The sequence below is a fragment of the Aegilops tauschii genome, chromosome 3 (assembly GCF_002575655.3).
Source record: "Aegilops tauschii subsp. strangulata cultivar AL8/78 chromosome 3, Aet v6.0, whole genome shotgun sequence".
NCBI lineage: Eukaryota > Viridiplantae > Streptophyta > Magnoliopsida > Poales > Poaceae > Aegilops > Aegilops tauschii.
Window position 1 is genome coordinate 15,638,109 of NC_053037.3, and position 24,570 is coordinate 15,662,678.

The 24,570-nt window shown below is 43.8% G+C and overlaps 2 protein-coding genes across 2 annotated transcripts; both read left to right on the plus strand.

Annotated features, from left to right (window-relative positions):
* The first annotated feature begins 5,984 nt into the window (after positions 1-5,984).
* LOC109773439 (chloroplastic import inner membrane translocase subunit HP30-2) lies at positions 5,985-8,635 on the plus strand. Its single transcript, XM_020332141.4, has 6 exons — positions 5,985-6,333; positions 6,639-6,754; positions 6,927-7,053; positions 7,864-8,018; positions 8,115-8,177; positions 8,272-8,635. Exons 1-6 carry the CDS (start codon positions 6,043-6,045, stop codon positions 8,297-8,299), a joined length of 780 nt encoding a protein of 259 aa, XP_020187730.1. The 5' UTR covers positions 5,985-6,042; the 3' UTR covers positions 8,300-8,635.
* Positions 8,636-12,326: 3,691 nt separating this feature from the next.
* Positions 12,327-16,573, plus strand: LOC141042613 (uncharacterized). The gene is made up of 2 exons (XM_073511461.1): positions 12,327-12,744; positions 16,287-16,573. The coding sequence occupies exons 1-2, from the start codon at positions 12,327-12,329 to the stop codon at positions 16,571-16,573; spliced, it is 705 nt and encodes a 234-aa protein (XP_073367562.1).
* The last annotated feature ends 7,997 nt before the right edge of the window (positions 16,574-24,570 follow it).

Sequence of the window (24,570 nt, forward strand, 5' to 3'; positions counted from 1 at the left end):
TCACCGTGTGCGACTATGCCAATGAGAGTGTCCAACTCCAGTCATACGTGAGCTACTACACTAATGAGAGTGTGCAACTCCGTGGTCGTGCATATACGACTATGCCGCCATATGTATGCAACTCCCGTAGTCATGTGTGAGCTATTATGCTGACGAGAGTGTGCATCTTCCCGACTGTGTGTGTGCGACTATGCCGACAAGACTATGCAACTCTGTGCTCATTCGTGCGACAGTCTTTCAGTGTGCAGCGGTAGTTGATCGAGCTGACAATGTCGCCCGTCTAGCTATACTTGAGAAAGCAATGCAAGCACAAGAAACCATCTAACCATCTTTGTATTGTCGTGTTGTGCAACTTTTTAATGATCGTAACCAACTGAGAACTACTACATGTGCAACTATAACTACTGTGGATGCCAACTAAAAATATCACAAGCAAAAATAGATCAACTTAAGCGAAAAATATCTAACCTACTTAGTATCATCGTGTTGTGCAACTTTCTAAATCATATATACAACTAAAAACTACTATGTGTGTAACTACAAGGCTACAACTATTTGACAATTTACTCAAGCAAAAAAGCACCATAAATGTAAGATCGTGATATTCAACCAAGACTATGCAGATGAGAGTGTGCAACTCCGTGGTCGCGCGCGTGCAACCTTCGGCCGTGCATGTGCACCTCCTGCAGCCATGTGTGTGCGACTATGCGGACGAGAGTGTGCAACTTCCTGACCACGCATGTGCGACCATGCCGGGGAGAGTGTGCATCTCCGGGGTCGCGCGTCCATCACTATCTTGTCGAGAGTATACAACTTCATGGTTATGCGTGTATGACTATATGGATAAGAGTGTGCAACTATTTGGCCATGCGTGTGCAACTATGCCAACGATAATGTGCAACTCCACGTCCCGTGAGCTAATACGACGAGAGTGTGTGGCATATAAGTCATGCATACAGAAAAAAAACAAGATGACATGTCCAGCATATAGAAAAAGAAAAATAGAATGCATCCGGGCATCATGTCCAACATATAAAGAAAAAAAGCATTGCGAGACAAGTTACAAAAAACAAGCATCATTCATGCACAAATAAAACAACCTTGGATCTGTTCATTCAATAATATTTTTAGTTCATTAAATCCGTTGAATATGCATGGTGGGTGACACTTTCCTGTTCCTATTTCATTCTCTGTCGCACAACTTGAATTGGAAGTGCATAAATTGGGAAGTGCATAAATTGCAGTTACTCTTGGTCACTATGTACATTCTATAGTAGTGTGAATTCTAATAGCAATCACTGATCAAGAAGAATCATACCTTTAATCTAGGGCCATCAACGCAATCTCCTTGGTGGGGCAATTAATCGAACATCTTCTGGGCGCATGAGGGCCGGCTATGGCTGGCTGGCTGAGGAGATGGGCAGAGTAAGAAGTCTGGCGAGAGGAGCAACCAAAGTTGGGTGGTGGATGGCCAAGCCGAACAGCGGCGGCATGCCTGGCTTGCGGCCACGAGCCCATGACCATGGCGTGGTGGTGCGAGTCTGTGTTCGAGTGCGTGCATGGAGGGAGCCGCGGGAGGTAGGAGAAGATGAACGGGAATAGGATGGTGCGGAGGACGACGGCGCGCTCCGGCGGCCGGTCGGCGGCGGTCGCCGGACGCGACGGAAGTAGTGGACACGCGCGTCCGCCCGGCCCTGGTGGTTTGTTGGTGGCGTGATGTGAAGCAACCAGGGTAGCGAGGCGAGCAGCGTGGATCGAACCAGAGCGACGCGTACGCTGCCGACCAGGTGGCACCTGAAGTGGGGACGCACACGCACGATAGAAATCGTGCGGTTCCCAACCGGCCGCTCGGTGTGGTTAAAAAGTGGGCGTGCACTTATAAGATTTTGGGGAATTTTTTTTGGGAAAGAAACCGATTCGGGCCCTGATTTGGCGGCCAGATGCGATCAATTCGGCGCCTGCGCGGTGACCGGCCGATCTGCGCCTATCAGTCGCCTATTAATAACGGAAGCTGCGACTCGTAACGCGCGTGTAGACGTGAAGCTTCACTAGAGTGCGCCAGCCCGTGGCCTGGTCGCCAAAGTGACCCTGAAATTCTTATAAATTAATAAAAATGGGCCGTATCGTGCCTTCTCACCGGCCCATATAGCGCTATAGGGTTGCTTACCCTCGTCGGCCGACGATACGATTCCCCAGTTCCAATCGCCGCTGCCGCCCGCCCGCCTGACGTCCCCTTGCCGCCATGCCAGACCACCTTGCCGCCGCCACTTTCAGGCGCTGTGGCCGTCTCCCCTGGGTGCTCACCGACTCAAAGTGCCACATCGGCGACCGCGACAACGCGACCACCGCCCGCGGCGTCACGAGCCAAAGCGGCGACATCAAGGTGACCTTCGAGCTCGCGGACCCGCCCGACGTCTCTCGCTGCTTCGTCCACTGCCCCGTCCTGGCGGAGGGCCGCTACGGCGGAGATCCCGTGGTTGTGAGTTCGGCGGACGCCTTCGTCCTTCTCGCCGTCCCGTTCACCGGCGACTCCAAGCGCAGGGAGTACAACGATTTCTTCGTCTACAGGGCAGGCCCAGGGGCCCCATCCCTCCACCTTCTCCCCAGCACCTACCACTACCCCGACTACGTCACGCTGGCCGGCGTCGTGCCCCGCGCCCATCTCAACAACAAAGACTACGCCGTGGTCTTCCCCTTGGGATCAAAATTTCGCTCGCTATACAACTCTACCAGCAAGATATGCGACTTCCTCGTGTATCACTCCGATATCTCCAAGTGGCCGTGGCGCGCCGAGACGGCCATCATTACCATGCACACCAATTACCACAATCACGAGGTAATTATGCGGCACGAAGGCACCCGCGTGATCTTCGCCGGAAGGGAAACACTTGGCTGGGTCAATCATTGGCATGGCATTATTCTATGCAATGTGCTTGACAACAACGCGGTCATGCGTTTGATCCAATGGCCTGTTTCGATCCCTTGCAATATAGTGTCGCGGTTCGGCATGGGAGTCGACAATATCTACGCACGGCCGTTTTGCGACGTCGCTATAAGCAACGGCGTCATCAGGTTCGTCGAGTTGAAACCTTGTCAGCGTAGCGATCCCTGCAATGATAAAGCGGTCATTGGCCAAGGCTGGACGGTCACCACATGGAACAGGGGGATCCGCTCAAACAAGTGGGACAAGAGGTTCACTGTCAAGGCTGATAATGTGCCTAACACAGGTTTAAGTTACCCTAAGGTATCAGGCGGCAAGAGGCTATGCTGGGACAAGGTGGTTCATGGTGGGCCCACTCTGAGCTTGTGTGACGACGATGTTGTCTATATTATGGCTAGACTGGACATCCGGCCCGCGATTGCATGGATGCTTGCCATTAACATTAGAGAGGGAACACTGGAAGCGGTCAAGCAGTGTTCTGCTGAAAAGATGCTTGGTCTTGAACCGACTTATGTTCGGTGTGCCTTGTCCAACTACCTCAAGCAGTGGAGAAGGTCTTGAGGAAAGGAAGCTTGCAGAAAAACTACGAAGAAGTCAGTTATGAGGTACTGAGCACTGCGACAAAGTTATATCATGTGTTAGCAACCTCTATTGTGGACACTGCATAAGGTTGCCCATAAAAGACTCATGAAACTTGTTGTTGTTTATTGAATTTCTTGTACATCTGATATATAAAGGAAATGTGTTCCTTTTTCTGTACATTTGATATATAATGGCCTCATTGATGTTTAGTGTTGTCTCACTCTTCCAAAAACAATCTGACTAGTTCTTTCTAGAAAATAAACTAAATTTTGTGTTCTACTGTTTCCAGTTATTACTCTCGAAAATTTGGAAGTTGAATATCCTTCTTTTCTCCAATAATGACAGATATTTGTATTTCTTGTCGTGAGAGAGCTAGTTGCTGGTGATAGGTAATCATAGCAATATTTGGTTGAGAGTATTAGGTGCCATTTGGTAGATACTGTACTGAGCTGCCTTGTTTTTAAAGAGTGTTCAGTTCTTTTTGCTAATCAGACTACTTACTTTCCAGGAAAATTTTGCTCAGATGATACAGGAAGCTGGACATGAGAAGGTTGAATAAGAACACGTCCCTGGTGGTCAGTCTACTTGCCATTTAGTATGGATGAAAACTCATAGTAGAGAAGGCGGTGGATTCGAATCCTCTTAAGCAGTAGTTGGACTGAACAGATGACTATTTTCTTTGTTTCAAAATCAAGTAACGACTGTCATTATTGTTTTTCTCTCAACTCGAAATAAGAACAGAGGCATGGTCTTATTGTTTTTTCCACATTGAGTCCATTTAATTATATAAATGTGTACACGCAATCCCCGTTTCTTCAGGGTACGATGTTGTGCATTTGGACTAGCTATCATGAAGTAAATTTGACATCTGGAGGAGACCAAGATGGGTTATTGGAGGGAATTACAACATTAAATGTAATATGGACAATATTCAACTAGATTTCTTCAGATGATTTTTCTGAATAGTTCTTCGGATGAAATTGAAAAAGGGGGAGCTTATGTATATTATCCTAGAAATAAACATCTTGTGCCAATCATACATTTGTTGCCAATTTTCATCTGCTAGGTAAGCTAAATTACTCCTGTTGTGCTTACTTGGCAACTTGGCGAGATGCTTCATGTGTCTTCCTGCTGCGTGTCACAAGGGCAAACAGCTGCAACTTCTTGGTTTTGGCCCATGGGATATATTTGCTTTTGCAATAGAAAATGACTGGATTGCTATGTTTGCTCAACTTCTTAAAGCATTGCATTGCATGTAATATTTGGGGCCTCGGCGGGATACCAACGGTATCTGTTGCAGTGCTGAGGAGCAGTATAGGATGTTGAATGTTATAAGAATATTACAGAGTTTGCCCATAACTTTTGAACTTGACAAAAATCCTGTACTCCTTCTGTAAAGAAACATAAGAGCGTTTAGATCTCCTCTTGGACTGATACTACTGGAAGCCCTAGCAGAGGGCTTGGGGGTAAAACAAAACAAAATGGAAATGTTGCTAGCTGGTGATGTACCTGAAGAATGGTCCATCCTGTGCCAGGAAGGTGGCAATGATGTCACAAACTTTAACATGCAGAAGAAAACAGAATGGACAATGTTCCAGCAGATCCAGTAAAAGAAGACAGAAAATATGCTAGACATCTGTAACAGAAAATACCACTTGAAGAAATGACACCCCATTTTTTGCGGTGAAAAGAAATGACACCCGTTAAGAACAATAACTAGGACAGAAACTGCTTTGCATATGCAAACTAACATATAGTAATACATGGTTGATTTCATCACTAGCAAACAAATGGAATTCACCCCGACAGAGTCGGGCATGCCGCATAAGCGAAGAGTTCGAGGGGATAACGAGTGGAATATCCTAGAAATCACGTGGGCTCAACCATTTATTTCTTCCTCCTAGTGACGTCTTTCACGGTCGTTTTCCGCCTGATTTTTTTTTCCCGGTTTCTCTTTTTGTTATTTCAGTTGCTTTTAGTTTGGTCTTCTCTTTTATTTTCTCTAATATTTTTTTTCAGATTTTTATTTTCCCTCTTTTGATTTTTATTTCATTGTTCATTTTTTATTTTATCAATTTGTCTTTCTTTCAAAAATCAACATTCCTTAAATCAGTGAAGTTTTTAAAAAAATCATGAACTTGTACTAATTGTTCAGCATCTAATAAAATTTATTAAATTGAAGAACACTCTATAATAAATCCCTGAATTTTTTAATTCGTGAACATTTTCCAACTCACGAACGATTTTAATCCGTGTGCATTATTTTTTTAACTCATGAACATTTTCTTTACAATAAAGAAGTTCTTTTAATCTGTGAACGCAGCAGGGAGGGATCGATCGACTTTATTTTTCCTATCGAACAGTACAGCTATTTTTCGTCCGCGAAGAGAGCGCTATTCGCGCGGCCCATGTGCGCGACCTGGCAACTATCCTGCGCTACATGCGAAGAATAGGCTGGCCGTTTTCTAAGGCGCCGAGACGCGAGGGGAAGGCAAGAGGCAGAGGGGATTTCGGTTGCGATGGCCTCCTCCTCGCCGTCGCCGTCGCCGCCGGCGCAGGCGCGCGGCGGCCGCAACCCGCTGGAGGAGTGGAGCGGGCGCGTAAGGGCGCTGGAGGCGGGTTTCCGCGCGTGGATGGCGAAGCAGCCCATCCACGTCGAGGCGGCGGTGACCACGGCGGCGGGGGCGGTCCAGGGCGGGGCGCTCGGGGGCCTCATGGGCTCCATCACCGCCGACGGGGGAGCGCCGTGGGTGCCGCCGCTCCCTCCCAACGCCAACCCGCAGGCCATGGCGTCCTTCAAGCAGGCGCAGGTTGCCAACCCTATATACATACGCCATCCTCCTCTGTTTATTCTATCTTATTTCCTGTTGATGAATTGTTCATGATAACCGATAACGATTATGTGTATAATTGGAACATGTTTTCTCATAATTTGTTTGTAATATTGGCTTGTGACCCGTCACTTTTGATTCCTGATCTATAGTCAACAACATAGGTTAAGGCCTGCATTTTCACCTTGATGACAGAGCAAACGTTGGCCTGATAGATATATCTCACGAATCCTAAGTTTTGAACTTTCACATGGTGGTCATCAGCCTGCTTTCTTGCCTCGCAGGCTTTAGCTGCTGGACCGTTGGTGCAAGCGCGCAACTTTGCAGTTATGTCTGGTACAAACGCAGGCATATCATGTGTTATGAGAAGGATACGCGGAGTAGATGACATCCAGGGCAGGTGAGGCCTAGGTATTTCATTTTTATTTGACAGATTTCAAGGATGCAATCATCCAAAGGATGGTCCTTATTGCACAGCTTCAGGTTTCTGGTTGTTAATTCTTTAATTCCAATTAAGAAATCGATACTTGTCACTTTATGCATAACAGACATCGTATTTGTATTTTTTATAGCATGACAGCCGCTTTTGGTTCTGGTGTTCTGTTCTCTCTAGTGAGTGGAATGGGAACTCCTAATCCGGTCGCAAATGCCATTACATCTGGTGTTGGTTTTGCGGTATTTCAGGGTGGCTTTTTCATGGTAATGATCTAATCATCTTTGTTGGTTATTACTAGAATTTGGATTCATTTTTATGTGCAGTCCATCTTGCCGCTAAATTTTCAATGTCGATGAAAGGTCAATTTGCTGTTCTGTTGCCTGCTTATGATCTTTTGTGGTTTGGATGGGTACATTAATAATTGAGTAAACGGATAATGTTTTGCCTTGCATGTGGAGATGACAGTTGCTTCTGTACATTAGACGACTCATGACCAACTTTAAACTAGATACAGCATGTGCTTCACCAGAGCATTATGAACCGGCATTTACCTTTTAAAATTCATAATTAATTTTATTTTGATGGTACTGCCTGCATGAAAATGTTGGGCATATCAAAAATATTCTGATGGCGAGTTTGCTTGAGCTCTTCCATGCCTCCTTTTTTCCTTTCAGTATTATAAACCTCACTGAATTATCTCTAGAACATGGCCAGCAAGTAGGAAAAGCCTGGAGCCTGGGGCCTTGCAGGCCTTAGGTCTCCAGAAAACAGAAGAGAAGAACCTCGGGCATGGAAGAGCAACTTTTTGTTTCATGGCAGCTGGATGGAATTTTTTTAAGAAAAAATTGCTTGACTTTTGCTAAATTGTGAGTGTAAACACATGCACATATTATGCTGATGCCATTATGTTGAAATCAAAGGGATGCTTCTCCTTTTTTTTCCCAAATCTTCTTTGCTTTGATGAAATTACTACGTATTTGGTTGCCTTGTCATCAACCCACAACTAGCTGATATATGATTGTCGGTCTGGTATTCATATTATGTAATAAATAATTCTGCTTATGGGTATGTAGATTGGGCAGAGGTTCTCAAAGCCACAGGGTGTGAGTGAACATAACTACTATGCCAGGACAAGTAGCATGTTACAAAATCTGGGCCTCGAGAAATATGAGAAGAATTTCAGGAAGGGTCTCCTTACTGATCATACCTTGCCCCTCCTTACTGACAGGTAAGTTTATCTGGGTCCAGTTTGTGTTCGGTAATACCCTTTTAGTTATGCATGTAAGATGTATTCATGATACTCTACTTCATGTTGCCTTATTAGTGCTTTGAAAGATGTGAAGATCCCCCCTGGCCCCAGATTGATCATACTTGACCAAATTAAAAGGTTTGGGATCATTCCACAAGAATTTCATGGTTCTAGATCTATTTTTGCTTACTTGAATTTATCTATTTGATCTATATCTTTTTGTATTTCACAGGGATCCTTGGCTGGCGAAAGCACAGTGAAAACTTGCCGCTATCTGCTGGTGCTTCTTTTTTAGTTTTATACAGATAGTATCATCCGGAGCTATGTCCATCTCTGTTTTGATGATAACCTGTCTGGGCACCGCCACTTAATCTGAAGGCGGAAGTAGTTTTTGTTTCTCTAGTTATTATTAGACTCTGCGTTTTGCAATTCCTTATTTGATTTCTGGTAATAATTTTTTCGCTGATAACTGATTTCTGGTAATAATTAGTTGCCTGCATCTTTGAGTTCCAACCCAGTCATTCTACTCTGTAACTCAAATAGCAATGTGTGATTTGTTGAATTTTGTAATAGATCACAGTTTTTTTTGGTAAAAACCTGCAATCAAGAATGAAATTTCTGTGGAGGTGAATCTGTGAGCATTCGCTCCGGCAGCAGCGGTCAAACAGACTCTGTCACCGCCGTGCACTCCGACCCGCCGTGGGAGGCTCATAGATTTATGACACATTTCATAGCCAAAGTCCAAGAATAGCAGCAAAGCCCTCATCCCTGAAGCTGTTGTTGTTGGTAGCGTTCTGAGCAGCCGGGGTCTTTGGTAATGGAAAGGAGCCGGGGTCTTTGGCACTTTCTCTCTAGAAGAAAGAAAGAAAGAAAGTCGTCTCTACAATCTCCCCGTCAGCCCAACGCCTCTCGCTCGGCAGTCAATCGTAGTCATAGGCTTGAACCGTGTTAAACGACTTGTAGTGTGCCTTCGGTACTGAACTCAGCCGTGTAGGATACTGAACTTGTGCAGATAACTTGCTATGAAGAAGACCTGGGACTGATTTGCAGGCTGAAGCCTTTGTACTCTCCAAGCTAAGTTAGTTTTTCTGTTGTCGGCATTAGCTATGCAGTCATGTAAACTGCAAGAAAAGAAAAGAGAAACCGGTTGTACTCGATCAGTTGTCCCTCCCTTCTGTAGCCGATCAAAGCTTTAGCCCAAACTAAATTAGTTAATTGGTCTGTTACTTTGTTCCCAGTTCTAGGATAATTGCTCAGGCATCATAAATGAGCTCTGAACCGACACTCATCTTCCAGCTGAGTTAATAGATATACGAGGTGGAAGAAGCATTGTTGTCAATTGCAACTGATGTTCAGCCGCAAAGAGTTTGCACTACCAACATTATTCCTATGTTGCAACGAGTTCGTCTGATGACAATAAGGCATATAGCAAAAAAGAGATAGGAGTTTCGGATATTCCTGTTCATGTCAATTTCTCGTAACTCAACTCGACTCATAAAGAAAGACCACACATCAATAAGAAGCACATGTAACCCTATCATCGCTGAGGAATAAACTCGTTGTTTGATCGTGATAAAACTGAATAAGAAGCACGTACATGCTATAAAGTTGGCAAGCTATAAATCATGAATCAAGATTGCTAATACAAGTACTTATATCCGACTTCTCCATAGTTTCCCTCCAAGGTCCCCTTTCTCATCACCTTTTCCGCTGCTTGAGGTAGTCGGACAAGGCACATTGAACATAAGTCGGTTCAAGGCCGGGCATCTTTTCAGTAGAACACTGCTTGATCGCTGCTAGTGTTCCCTCTCTAATGTTAATGGCAAGCATCCATGCAACCGTGGGGCGGATGTCCAGTCTAGCCATAATGTAGACGACATCTTCGTCACACAAGCTAAGAGTGGGCGCACCGTGAACCACCTTGTCCCAGCTCAACCTCTTGCCACCCAATACGTTAGGGTAACTTGAATCAGTGACAGGCACATTATCAGCCTTGACAGTGAACTTTTTGTTCCACTTATTTGAGAAGATTGCCCTGCTCCATGTCGTGATCGTCCAGCCTTGGCCAATGACCCCTTTCTCATTACGGGTATCACTACACCGACAGGATTTTAGCTCGACGAACCTTATCACGCCATTGCTTATTGCGATGTCGCGGAACGGTTGTGCATAGATATTGTCGACTCCAATGCCGAACTTTGACACCAGATCGCTAGGGATTGGAACTGGCCATTGGATCAAACGCATGACAGGATATTGGTCAAGCACGTTGCATAGAAGAATGCCATGCCAATGATTGACCCAGCCGAGTGTTCCCCTTCCGGCGAAGATCACGCGGGTGCCTTCATGCTGCATAATTACCTCAGGATTGTGGTACTTGGACTTCACATTGACCCACTTCCACTCAGAGATATCGGAGCGATACACACCGAGGTTGTACTCCGTGCTGGTAGAGTCGTTGGTGTACCATGAGCAAGATTTTGATCGCGAGGGGAAGATCACAGCGTAGTCTTTGTTGTTGAGATCGGCGCCGCCGAGGGGTACGACGCCTGTACAAAGCAGAGGCGTGTACGTAACTACGTATACGAAGCGGAAGCGTGTTTTAGTTGTACTCGGAACATATTATTTCAGAGAGACTCCAGCTCGGAATCAGACCTACCTACTGTTATGGCATCAATATAAGCGGCCGACACCCTCGTTTGTAAGGCTATTTTTATTTAAATAATGCATTTTTTAATTAATTTTCATAAATATTACGCTGGATAAAAAAATTTCAAAAATAATACACCGTCGGCCCGCTGCAGGCTGACTGGGCCTAGTCGGCCCACAGCAGGCCGATTGGACTCCAGTCGGCCTACAGCTGGCTGACATGACCCAATCAGCCCACAGTGGGCCGACAGGGGCCAGTTGGCTCGCTGTGGGCTGATTGGGACCCACTGTGGGCTGATTGGGTCCTGTCGGCCAGCTGTAGGCCGACTGGAGCTAATTGGCTCGCTGTGGGCTAATTGTTTTTGAAAAAAAAGTAGGCATAAAAAATATATATTTAAAAAAATGTTAATATGTAATTAAAAATGTTAAACGTGTATAAAAAATGTTCCTGATGTATATAAAAAATATACAATATATATGCAAAAAGTTGACATAAAAAATATGTTTTAAAAAGTGTTAAGCATGTTTTTAAAAATTGTTAAATGTGTGTATAAAAAATGTTCCTTATTTATACAAAAAAAAGAATGTGTATGAAAAAAAGTTGACACCAAAAACATATGTTTGAAAAAAATGGTAATCATGTATTTGAAAAAATGTTCCTTATCTATACAAAAAATATAGAATGTGTATGAAAAAAAGTTGACACCAAAAAATATGTTTGAAAAAAATGTTAATCGTGTATTTGAAAAAATGTTCAACGAGTACACATAAATGTTTCATGTATTGGAATGAAAGGTTAAATGTGTATAAAAAAATGTTCCAGCTCCGGATCCGGTATGGGAGCATCACGGACCTAAGTATGATTGGTTGCTCTTTTTGTATGGAACTGGAACGTTTTTTTCAAATATATTTTTTTGGTGTAAATTTTTCATAGACATTCTATATTTTTTGAATAGATAAGAAACATTTTTTATACACACATTTAACAATTTTTAATCATGTATTTGAAAAAATGTCAACTTTTCAAACATATTTTTTTGGTGTCAACTTTTTTTCATACACATTCTATATTTTTTGTATAAATAAGGAACATTTTTATACACTCATTTAACAATTTTTAAATACATGCTTAACACTTTTTAAAACATATTTTTTATGTCAACTTTTTTGCATATATATTGTACATTTTTTGTATAGATCAGGAATATTTTTTTATACACGTTTAACATTTTTTAATTACATAATTAATATTTTTTAAAACATATTTTTTATGCCTACTTTTTTTGCAAAAATAATTAGCCCACAGCGAGCTAATTAGCTCCAGTCGGCCCACAGTGGGCCGACAGGAGTGGGCCGACAGGGGCCAGTCGGCCAGCTGTAGGCCGACTGGAGTCCAATCGGCCTGCTGTGGGCCGACTAGGCCCAGTCGGCCTGCAGCGGGCCGACGGTGTATTATTTTTGAAAAAAATTTACCCAGCGTAATATTTATGAAAATTAATTATAAAAATGTATTATTTAAAAAAATTAGCGTTTGTAAGCACCAGAAAACCAACCAGGTGCTCTCGTGTGTTCCTGATTCAGGCCGAGCGTAGGTTTTCGAAAAGCCTTTGTTAGTGAAGCTAGTCCGGGGAATCGAGGATGCAGATTTTCGTAGAGACTCTCGCCGGCAAGACCATCTCCCTCAAGGTCGACCCATCAGACACCATCTACATTGTCAAGGCCAAGATCCAGGATCAGCAGGGCATCACCTTCAACGGGGAGCAGCTGGACGACGGCCACACGTTGGCCGACTACCGGGTTTGTGACGGATCCACTCTTGGCCTCCGACCCCATCCGCTCCATGAGAAGATGAAGATCCAAGTGGTCGAGACACTAACGGGCAGGGCCATGAACCTTGCGGTCACGAGCTCGGATACAGTAAACAATGTCAAGACCAAGATTCACGAGTGGCATGGCTTTCCCAAGGACCAGCAGTGCCTCATCTTCGCCAACAAACAACTCGACGATGAAGGCGGGACCCTGGCGGACCTCAACATCCGCAACAACACCACCCTCAGTAGTAGAAAAGGGGGCTTTTGTCCCGGTTGGTAAGGGCCTTTAGTCCCGGTTTTTGAACCGGGACTAAAGGGTCGTTACTAATGCCTCCCCCCTTTAGTCCCGGTTGGTGTTACCAACCGGGACTAAAGAAATTTTATGATATTTTTTTTTGAATTTTTTTTTGAATTTTTTTATTTTCAAATTTCTGAATTATTTTAACCTCTAATCTCTAATCACCACCCCTCATCACTGCTTAATTTATCCTCTAATCTTTAATCACCCCTCATCATTCCAAATCATCTAACTTCCCGGACGGTCACCCATCCGCTCACTACTCCAGCCTGAGCACGCTTAACTTCTGGGTTCTATTCTCCCTCGTTTCCAAGTCTGCACTTGTTGTTTTCCTGACAATAGTAAGATGTCAATTCTATTAACCCTCAGGAATTTAGCTTGAGCATGAAGTGACACATTTCACTGTTTGAGTTTGAAACTATTGTTTTAAAAAACAATAATTATTTAGTAACACTAATATTTCTGAAATAATTAGTTTGACCATTGTTTGACCACTGGTTGACCATAGTTTGACCAGATTTGACCAAAATTCAAAAAAACTGAAATAATTATTTAGTAACACTAATATTCTAGAATAATTAGTTTGACCATTGTTTGACCACAGTTTGACCACAATTTGAATTTTTTTGAATTTTTTTGCCTCTCCAGATCTTAAAAGCCCCGTATCTTTTTTTCTGTTAGGTTTTTGAGGATTTTGAAAATGTTTAACGGGGTTCCCCCTGATTTTTCATATAAAAAAACTTTTTCATCCGAGTTCGTATGCAAAAGTTATGCCCATTTTAAGAAATTCCAGAGAGATTTTGCAAATAAAGTCGAAATTCATATTTGTTAATTTTCCCAACAACTAGACCACATATCACATGGAAAACTTATTTTTTTTGACATTTCCATCATTTTCTTTTGTTTTTTCTAAAACTGAAAATTGTGACGAAAGCCCTGTTTTGTACTAGTGCCTCCTCGTCCTCCACAGCCGGTGCCCAAAAGGGAGGATGAACATCTACGTGAAGACCTTACGAGGAAAACTCTATAATCTTGAGGTAGACAGCGCAGATACCATCTATAATGTTAAGGAGAAGATCTGGGCTAAGGAAGGCATTCCACTGGACCTGCAGCGCCTCATATTTGAAAACAAGTTAATGAAGGATGACCGTACCTTGGCAACGTACAATATCCAGATGTATGAAGTTCTCTATTTGGGGCTCAACCTACGTGGTTGAATATGCATGGCATGGTTATTGCATCATTAAATGTATTGTCGTGCTCTTCGTACGGTACGGGCCTGTTCGATCTGAATATTTTGTCATTTGTCGTGTATTACGTGCCACTTAGTAATTGAAACTGTATCCAGGAGACTGGACTATATATTGCTCGTTAATGTGTTGGGCGAGTACTCTTGCTGAAGCACTATTTGGAAGTTCTTAATATATAATATTTTGAATTGTTGGGTTAATGATTTTCAGTATCATTTTGTGTGCGAGCTACAATGAATTGGCCTACAACTTGACATTGTTGATAACCAATAGTATATGGTTGTGTAGCGACGTGTGTGTCCATGACGCCAATTAGTGCGTATCTCGTTGTGGTTAGCTGTCTTCATCACGATCAGCTTACTCTTATTTTTGCGGGCGATTAGCTTCCTTTCATGTCGCGAGCTAATCTATGACGCACGGACATACGACTGTTTGATTTGATAATATATAATAGTGCCACAAATGGCAATGCATGAAAGAGAAGAAAGACCATTCCAGATCACAATCCCAGCCGCCCATTTTATCAAGAACAAGCAACAACGGTTGCCTGTCGTTTCCATTAGGAAGAAGAACAGAATTTCATACACAAGATTTTGGAATAACAAGAACAAGCTCTTGTCATTCCAAGGGGGACAATCACACCGCCACACTACACATCGTAAAAGGTCTAGTCCTCAAGATAGCCTGCACGTTGCCACTTAGCCGTAATCCACAGCCGATGCTCATCCGCCGCTGCCGCCGCATAGACCATTCTCTGAACTAGTGAAGCTTTATTGTCAAAAACACGAGCTAGCATTTCTCTATAACTCACACCCAAAGCTTCAGAAGACCAACAATCAGAATGGTGGCCACATATCTTTTCTTTTCATCAGGTTGTTACCTCTATCCATGGAGCACCACCATTCCCTCACCGTAGAATCTGCAGTTGGCGTGAGTCTTGTATAAGCCCAAACAGCGCAGCAGAATCAAGCAGAACTGTCTCGCGAAGGGGCATTGCACCAAAAGATGATCGTCTCCAGCTGCTGGTCACACAGGACACAAACGGTTCATAGACTTGCCTACCAAGCATTCAAACAAGAAAACAATAATATATAATAGTTCCATCTCAGCAGATCTCAACATAATAGTTCCACCGCGCTTTCGCCAACAGAACACAAAGACATCTGCATAGCAGATCAAGCATACTTAAATCGTTCGAAGCATGGCTAGGCGAGACGCCTTTAGTCTTACAATATCCCACGCTCTATAATATTGTACAACGTAAGGAGGCTTGTGTCGCTACAGTACTACAGTCGGTTCCTCCAAACATTCAGTTCAGGAGGGCTTCAGTTCAGGAGGGCTTTGGGGGAATGTTGGCACTCTTCATTACATCTGGTGCGTATGTTGATGGATGTTCAACTCTCGGACCAGCTAGATGCCGTCCACTGGAAATTACCTAGGAACGGTAGTTTACGGTGAAATCTATGTACTTAGACTTAATTAACTCTGGACCAATAACGAGATCCCTTCACATTTGGAAGGTTAAAGTTCCGCTAAGAATCAAAATCTTCATGTGATTTGTCCACAAGAAAGTTATTTTAACCAAGAATAACTTGGTAAAAAGAAGATGGGTGGGTAGTTCACGATGTTGTTTTTATGACCAGAATAAGACAATAAAACACCACTTTCTTGATTGTCCTCTCGTCAAACTACTCTGGCGCACGATACATATAGCCTTTAACGTTAGTCCTCCAATTAGTATGGACACGTTATTTGAGACGTCACTAACCGGAGTGGAGTCACATATTGCGGGACATATTCGGATAGGGATATGCGCATTATTCTGGGCTATATGGAATTGCAGAAATGGTATTATCTTTAACAGGAAAAAAATTATCAACTTTTTTCAGGTTATACAGAGAGCCACTGTTTAGATCCGTACGTGGTCGTTACTCACGCGTGCGGACTCTAGGGAGTTTTTGGATATTGGGTGCAACCGGGGGAGACGGTAGCACGGGTTATCTACAATCAGTTTGGATGGCAATTCAATAATACGATAGGCGTTTAGTCATCTTGGCCTATTTTTCACTGGTTATGGTAGTTCTCTTTATAATAGTTTGTTTCATGCTCCTTCTGTGAGCTTTTTTGAACTTGAGACTTTGTTTAGAAACTTCAGATCAATAAAATGGCTGCATGCATCATTTCGATGCAGAGGCTGGGAAAAATCCTCATTTTTGAAAAAAAAAATCGTTTGAAGCAGCTATGAAAAGCAGCACACTGATGGCGATCATGGTTCTCCAGGCCGCTCTGGTCATGGGGATCTTCCCAGGGATGTGCAACAGTGATGTACACGCAAGATCCGTAGGCGAGAGCCAAGTGATCGACATCAACCCGGGTAGGCTCGGGAGCTGCGCCAACTGCAACTTCTCCTTCTCAGGTCTCTACACCTGCAAGAGTTGCGCTGTCGTGAAGAAGTACCCTGTCATGGAGTTCAGGTGCACTGACACCTTCCTCGGCATGTGTGAACCCCCGCGCAAGAAGAACTGATGGAGCTAGGTCCACTCTGATTTGTCATTTGTGCTCGCGAATAAAAACATGTTTTGTAGGACATAAGGAATAAACTAGCTGACAGTGCCACTTACTGCATTGTCTACTGCTTATTTGTAATTATACACCTGTTTTTTTTTGTTAAAAGTTCCAAAGTTTGCAGGAGCATCTTTGTAAGGTCATGTGAGATTGGCTAAAACGGTAGAACAAAAGGTGAGAAAACTGTTATACAAGCCTTGGACAGATAGACGATGCTTTTAGGCCGGCCGCCGATAGCGGTGACATGCCCGACATACTGGCAAGAAACAACACGAGCTCAGCCAAACTTTTAGGTTGAATAACACTGGAACGGTGGAGCGCGTGGTTCATCTTAGTTTTATCAACTTTTGAAGGGTAACATCCAAATGTCTAGAAATATTTGATGGTCATGTTAAGGACAAAGCATGTTCAACACTAAAGTAAGCTTACAACTTTTCAAGCCTAGGCAAGGATAGTTTGCCGAATCAACCAACATTTCAGATAATTATGTACCACTACCAAGTTCACTGAACCATTGCATACACACAGGCTTCAAGCCAAACCGCCTGAACGTAGCAAAGTTAACAACCTGTTTGTTTGCCCAGCAATGAAAGATTGTGTCCATCTTTCCCTGGCAGGTTAATAGCTCTGGAAAACATGCTTTGATATGTTTTTCAAAGATGAGGGAAAGCCTTGCAGCATAAATTGGAATCCAAATTAATGCCCGTAATCGTTTGACCCAAGTAGTAGGCTTGCACATTCACTCAAACCAAATGAGTTTAAGCACATCTTTTTCTTTAATATTTATATGCTTGCTAAGCTACCACCCAACAAGGCCATGCAAGTTCATTGTGTAATAGTCCTTCCGTTTCTAAATATAAGATCTTTTAGAGATTTCAATACAGACTACATGCGAATATATATAGACATATTTTAGAGTGTAGATTCATCCATTTTGCTCCGTATGTAGTCCGCATTGAAATCTCTAAAAAGCCTTATATTTAGGAATATGGAGGGAGTAGTTTTCATCCAGCAGCATAATAGGCATCTGATTTATCAGCAACAATTCATCCAGTTTGCATACCTTTGGCCTATGAGCATATTGGCTACAGTCGAGAGGGAACAGACGCGAGGCAGGAGACAGTAGGATTTTGTGGTGCGTTCAACCTGCGCCATGTTTGCTTTGTTCCTTTTATTCATGAATAACAAACTGGCTGCCCATGATACGTTGATCCCACGCCATCCCACGGACCGATCGTGGCCAGGAACAAACAAAATAGAAGAAGGTAAAACCCCAGACCTATTCCGCCGCTCCATGAACACGGCATGCCTCTGGCCATTATTCAGAATATTCAGAGCAAGGTAAATAACTTGACAGGTTCAGGCATAACAAGGTTAACAACAACAATAGACAGATGGGTGTCCTCTCCAGTGTGCAACAAGTTACTTAGTACAGAAGTAGGGAGGGACAAACCCATGTTAGACAGGGACTGGTCTAATTTCCCGTCTTCCATGACAATCAAAGCCCAAAGATTGGGTATGACAATCTCGACATACATTATTCCCTCTCGCTCATAAGTAATGGCTTTGGGTATGACAATCTCGCTCATAAGCTACTGAATTTGGTGTACAAGGACACCGACAATATCCACACTACTCCAGTATAGTTCATACCAATCTCTTCATCAATCACAGCCAATTATTTCTATACAAATAAAGTCAACCTCACTAAGAGCACTAATCTTTCACTGATGGCGTGTCCATCATATTTTGCATGCAAAAGCTGAAAAATATGCAAGTGACCTTCTTGGAAAGGGTATGCAGTTTCATAAGGTTACAAAGGGAAGAACGGAAGCAGTTGCATTTTATCTGACAGGTTTAAGCCGGACTGGTCCGAACACTAAATCAAATTATATTGGTTGGTTTATTATTGTGTCAGCTATCTTTTGTTTTAGTAGCTGCACGGCTGTAGGATTATTGCTCGAGGTATCATAATGTAGCTCTGAACCGACACTAATTTTCTTGGTCGAGGCATCATAATCAAGAGGGCAGAACAAGCATTTGTACATTGTAACTGAAAGTCAGCCCTAAAGAATTTGCATTGCCAACATTGTTGCTATGTTGCAACGAACTTTGTCTAATGACAATAAGGCCTAGCAGAGAAGAGAAAGGAGTTTCGATATCCATTTTCATGTTAATTTCTGGTAACCCAACTCGAGTCATAAAGAAAGACCACACATCAACCAGAAGCACATGCACCCCTATACTTGTTGAGGAATAAACTCGTTGTTTCACCGCAATAAAACTCAAACAAACACATGCAATAAAGTTGATAATCTGTAGGGGCAAGCTATAAATCATCAAGATTGCTAATATGAGTACTTACGACTGACTTCTCCGTAGTTTTCCTGCTAGCTCCCCTTCCTCATCACCTTCTCCACTGCTTGAGGTAGTCGGACAAGGCACACTGAACATAAGTCGGTTCAAGACCCAATATCTTTTCAGCAGAACACTGCTCGACCGCTTCTAGTGTTCCCTCTCTGATATTAATGGCAAGCATCCATGCAACCCGGTGGCGGGTGTCCAATCTAGCATGATGTAGACAATATCGTTGTCACACAAGCTCAGAGTGGGCCCGCCGTGAACCACCTTGTCCCAGCTCAACCTCTTGTCACCTGATACCTTAGGGTAACTAAAATCTGTGAGAGGCACGTTATCGGCCTTGAGAGTGAAGCTCTTGTTCCACTTCTTTGAGCAGATCCCCCTGTTCCATGTGGTGACCGTCCAGCCTTGGCCAATGATCCCTTTCTCATTGTGGGTATGGCTATATCGACAAGATTTCAGCTCAACGAACCTAATCATGCCATTGCTTATAACGACGTCGCGGAAGGGCCGTGCATAGATATTGTAAACTCCCATTCCAAACCGTGGCACAAGATCGCAAGAAATCGGAACAGGCCATTGGATGAAATGCATGGCCGGACGGTGGTCGAGCACGTTGCATAGAATAATGCCATGCCAATGATTGACCCAGCCGAGTGTTTCCTTACCGGCGAAGATCACACGGGTGCCTTCGTGCCGCATTATTACCTCGTGATTGTGGTACTTGGTGTCCATGGCGATGTTGGCCACCTCTTTGCGCCACGGACAGTAAGAGACATCGGAGCGATATACTTGGAGGATGTACTTGTACTTCTTGTCGATATGGTCGTTGGTGTATCGCGGGAAGACCACGGCGTAGCCTTTGTTGTTAAGATCGGCTCCGCCGAGGGGCACGACGCCGGCCAGAGTAACATTGTCGGGAAGAAGACAGAGAGATGGAGCCCCTGGACCTGCCTTGTAGACGAAGAAGTCGTTGCACTCCTTGCGCGTGGAGCTGCTGGTGAACGGTATGACGAGAAGGATGAACGCGTCCGCCGAGCTCAGAACCAGGGGATCTCCTCGGTAGTGTCTCTCCACCAGGCCGGGGCAGTAGACGAAGCAGCCAGAGACGCCGGGCGGGTTGGCGAGCTCGAAAGTCACCTTGATGTCGCTCTTCTGGCTCGTGACGGCATGGGCGGTGGTCGCGTTGTCGCGGTCGCCGATGTGGCACTTTGAATCGGTGAGTACCCAGGGTCGACGGGCCAAGCGCCAGGGTGCGGCGGGAGGTCTGACATGGCCGCGCGCGGGACGTAAGGCGAGCGAGCGGCAGCGGCGTTTGGTTCGTGACAATTGATGGTATCGTCCGCCGATGAGGGTAAGCGACCCTAGAGCTAGCCATATATGGGCTGGTGAGGCAGCACGACGTGTACGTTCGGTGCGGTATAGTATCGGAATAGTCGGAATAGGAGACTCCGCTCTCTGTTTCCTTGCCGTGTATAGTTGTAATAAGTACTCATAATCGGAATAGGTTTTTGTAGCGAGAGTCATGCATGTTCGGACTCAGGCTGACTCTTACTGCATGCAACAGAGTCGTCCCTCGTTCGTAAGCACCCCCAACGTTCTCGTGCACCCCCAACGTTCTCGTGTGTGCGTGATTCAGGTCGAGTGCAAGTTCTCGTAGCCTTACGTGAAGCTCCTCCGGCGAGTTGAAGTCTCCAGGATGCTGATTTTTGTAAGGACTCTAACCGGCAAGACGATCTCCCAAAAGGCCGATCCATCAAACGCCATCTACATTGTGAAGGCCAAGATCCAGAATCAGCAGCGCCTCACCTTCAATGGGGAGCAGCTGGACGACTGCCGCACGCCGTCTGATTACAGCGTCTGTATATGATGGATCCACTCTTGGTACCCGCCTCCATCCGCTCCTTACGAGAAGATGCAGATCCATATGTGGTCGAGACACTGACAGAGAGGACCATGAACCTTAGGTCACGAGTTCAGATACCGTCGACAGTGTCTAAGGCCATGATCCAGCAAGAGCACGGCTTTCCCAAGGACAAGCAGTGCCTCATCTTCGCCAACAGACAGCTCGATAACGACGGCAGGATGAACATCCACAACAAGGCCACACTCCTTGTCCTCCACAACCGGTGTCCGAGTGGGAGGATGAACATCTACGTCCAAACGTTACAAGGAAAATGCATAAATCTCGAGGTGGGGAGCGCAGATATTATTTATAACTAGACCACCCTTTCATTTCTAAGTTGAGACAATATGATTTTTTAGAATTATACCGAGTTGTGAAATATAGAAGTATTAGTAAGTTAGGAATTTCAATGACAAAAATTGTAGTTTAAATGTACCATTTCTGCAAAGAAAAAGGTGTAAATTTTGTAGCACACATATGGCAAGATTTTTTTTTATGGATGCATGATTTTTTTTCATGAATTTTAGATTGGGAGAATTTTATTAGTAGAGGCAGGATCTTTTTCTCATGGATTTTAGATCGATGGCTACTTTGGGGGCAAAAAGGTAAAGATGAGTCTACTTCCTTTTTATAGGTTTTCTGCTTCAAATCAACAAATCATGTATCTAAGTTATTTGGAGGTTCAAAATTCAACATAAAATAGAGGAAATTCTCATAAGGGTCTCCAGGTTAAATGCAACACCATAATAATACATTCTGAAGTATTTCTAGCATTTTTAGTATAACTTTTCTTCTCCAAAATTCAAAATCAAGTTTTGTATTTAAAAGGAGTTTAATTCAAAAATAAGTGTTTTTTGCATCCCGAAGATCATGAAAAATGTACAAAACCTTACATTGGGAGATTTGAAATGCAGACAATTCAAAGTAATTGCATTATATACCTATTATTATGAAAGGTTGTGTCATGCATAGGTGTCATCGGTATTAGAAGTGGATGATCGAATGGGCACCGCAGATCTACATCCCGACTAATCCCCACAAGTTTATCCTTCTTCATATGCTTCCTCTACCACTAGTGCAGAACCGGGCTATAGCACCGGTTTGTAAGGCCCTTTAGCACCGGTTCTGCAACCGGCACTGAAGGGTGGGTACTAAAGCTCCCTACGATTGACCATACATTTTTTCCAATCTTTGATTGTCATGCCTTCATCTGTTCTAGAAATCCGGTATGGACAGTGCACTAGTAGAAAACTGGGCTTTGGTCACAGGGCAATATTCACATTAGTCCCGGTTCAGTCACGAACTGGGACTAATGTGAGCATTGGTCCCGGTTCGTGCGGCCAGGGGCCTGCCGGGCCTCGTGGGGGCATTGGTCCTGGTTCGTCCGGCCCCTTTGGTCCCGGTTGGTGGGACAAACCGGGAGCAATGGGCCTCGCTCCTGGCCCACCACCATTGGTCCCGGTTGGTGGCTTGAACCGGGACTAGAGGCTCACCCTTTAGTCCCGGTTCATACCACAAACCGGGACTAAAGGGTTGGTCCTAGTAGCGGTCAGAGTTTAGTCCCACCTCGCCAACCGAAGGGCGCTCACACCGGTTTATAAGCCCGTCCCTCTCTGCCTTGTTGAGCTCCTCTCAAAGTGAAAATAGATGCCCTTATACAGGGAATTTGACCTAAATTCAGAGTAAATTTCTTTGAATTTCATAGAAATGTATTATGAATTTAGGTTGAATTTTCTCTATAGGCGCATCTATGTTCATTTTTTATAGTAAATAAAATAAATAAACCTTAATAAAATAAATAAACCTTAATAAAATAAAATAAAATAAACTATAGTAAATAAAATAAATAAACCTTAATAAAATAAATAAAAATAGCAGCAGTAAAATAAATAAAAATAGCAGCAGTAAAAATAAATAAAAATAAAATAAATAAAGTAAAATACATAAGTAATTAGAAACAAAATGGAATAAAATAAATAAGTTTTTTGCTGTAAGTAGAAACAAAACAAAATAAATAAAGCAAAAGAGAAAACAAAAACAGGGGAAAAATTATGCCACCACGGCCTGAATACGACTTGAAACCCATCCATGGGCCAGGATTCAGGCCCGCAGAAGGCCCAGTAGGCCCCACAGGCAAAGAGAACGGTTAGGCCCGAAAGCCTGCAGTTGAGAGGAGCTCGAGAGGGTGGGCGCAGCAGCGCTTATAAACCACTCTCGAGCTCTCTCAACTAGCAAGGTGGGACTAAACTTTTGACGCGGGGCAGCACAAGGCCTTTGGTCCCGGTTGGTGCCACCAACCGGGACTAAAGGGGGGCATTGGTCCCGGCACCAACCGGGACCAATGCCCCCCCTTTAGTCCCGGTTGGTGCCACGAATCGGGACCAATGAGTTGCCTATATATACCCCATCGCCACAGCAGAGCACTCCACAGTGCTCTATTTTTTCTGGCCGGCGAGGGGAGGGCATTTGGGTGCTCTAGCTCACCTCCTATGCACATGAGGTGTTCGATGAAATGTCTGAGCCACACTAGTTAATCTTTCTCCTCTCGAAACTCAACCTCCGAGCTCCATTTTCCCCGAGATTTGTCTAGGTTTAGCGGTCCGTCACGTCCCGTCCCCGTCTTCACCGCCGTCGATCGCCCGCGCCGATCTCGTCGCCAGCACCACCGTGGTGAGCCTCTTGTTCTTATCTTCTTTCTGAAAGAAAAAAAATTCTTACTTTAGATAGATACTTGTCTAATTTTGTTACTTTTATTATTCCTTCTTATTACATAGTGCGATGGTTTTGGTATCCGCCCCCGTCGGCCCTCGTCCTGTCTATGATTCGGATGTGGTATATATTATCTTTTTATAACTATTTGGTTCATTTATTGTTTATGACAAATATGCCGACCAACGTGACATAGATTTTATTTATCTAGGAGGTGGTTGAACCGGAAATTCCAACCGACCCTATTGTCGAGAGGTTAAATTTAGTTGAAGAAGAAAACAATTACTTGAAGGAAAAAAATAAAAAAAATTGAGGAGGAGAAGATGATATTGGAGTTGCATGTTGCGGATGTCGTCGATGATCACAAGATCAAGATGGATGCAATGCGCTTGAAGATTAGAAAGGTTAGAAAATACGCCATTCATACCGAGGCTTGGTATCATTATGCCGTTGGATCAATTGTTACCTTGGTTGCGATTATGATCGCATTTGTTTTCACATTGAAATGTTTTACATAGTTTTAATGTATGGTTTAATTAATTAGATGCTCTGGAGAGCTATATATATGTTGTTAGATGAGAACTATGTATGTACTTTGGTTTTAATGTGATGATGAACTTCTATTAATTTGGTCACTTAATTATCTATTCATGATGTTCTGTAATGGTTTTTGACACACTTAATTATATATAATGCACGCAGATGAACCGGCAATGGATGTACGGTGACAGACACACCTCCGAGTACATTAAGGGCGTGCATGATTTTCTCGAAGTGGCTGAGGCAAATAAGCAGAATGGTTTTATGTGTTGTCCATGCCCTACATGTGGGAATACGAAGTCTTACTCTGACCGGAAAATCCTTCACACCCACCTGCTTTACAAGGGTTTCATGCCACACTATAATGTTTGGACGAGGCACGGAGAAATAGGGGTTATGATGGAAGACGGCGAAGAAGAAGAGGACGATGACAACTATGTGC

Coding starts and splice junctions, on each gene's coding strand:
- LOC109773439 (XM_020332141.4), top strand. CDS start 6,043: ATGGCCTCCTCCTCGCCGTCGCCGTCGCCGCCGGCGCAGGCGCGCGGC. Junction 6,334..6,638: donor CGTCCTTCAAGCAGGCGCAG/GTTGCCAACCCT, acceptor CTTGCCTCGCAG/GCTTTAGCTGCTGGACCGTT. Junction 6,755..6,926: donor GTAGATGACATCCAGGGCAG/GTGAGGCCTAGG, acceptor TATTTTTTATAG/CATGACAGCCGCTTTTGGTT.
- LOC141042613 (XM_073511461.1), top strand. CDS start 12,327: ATGCAGATTTTCGTAGAGACTCTCGCCGGCAAGACCATCTCCCTCAAG. Junction 12,745..16,286: donor CCGCAACAACACCACCCTCA/GTAGTAGAAAAG, acceptor CGTTTGAAGCAG/CTATGAAAAGCAGCACACTG.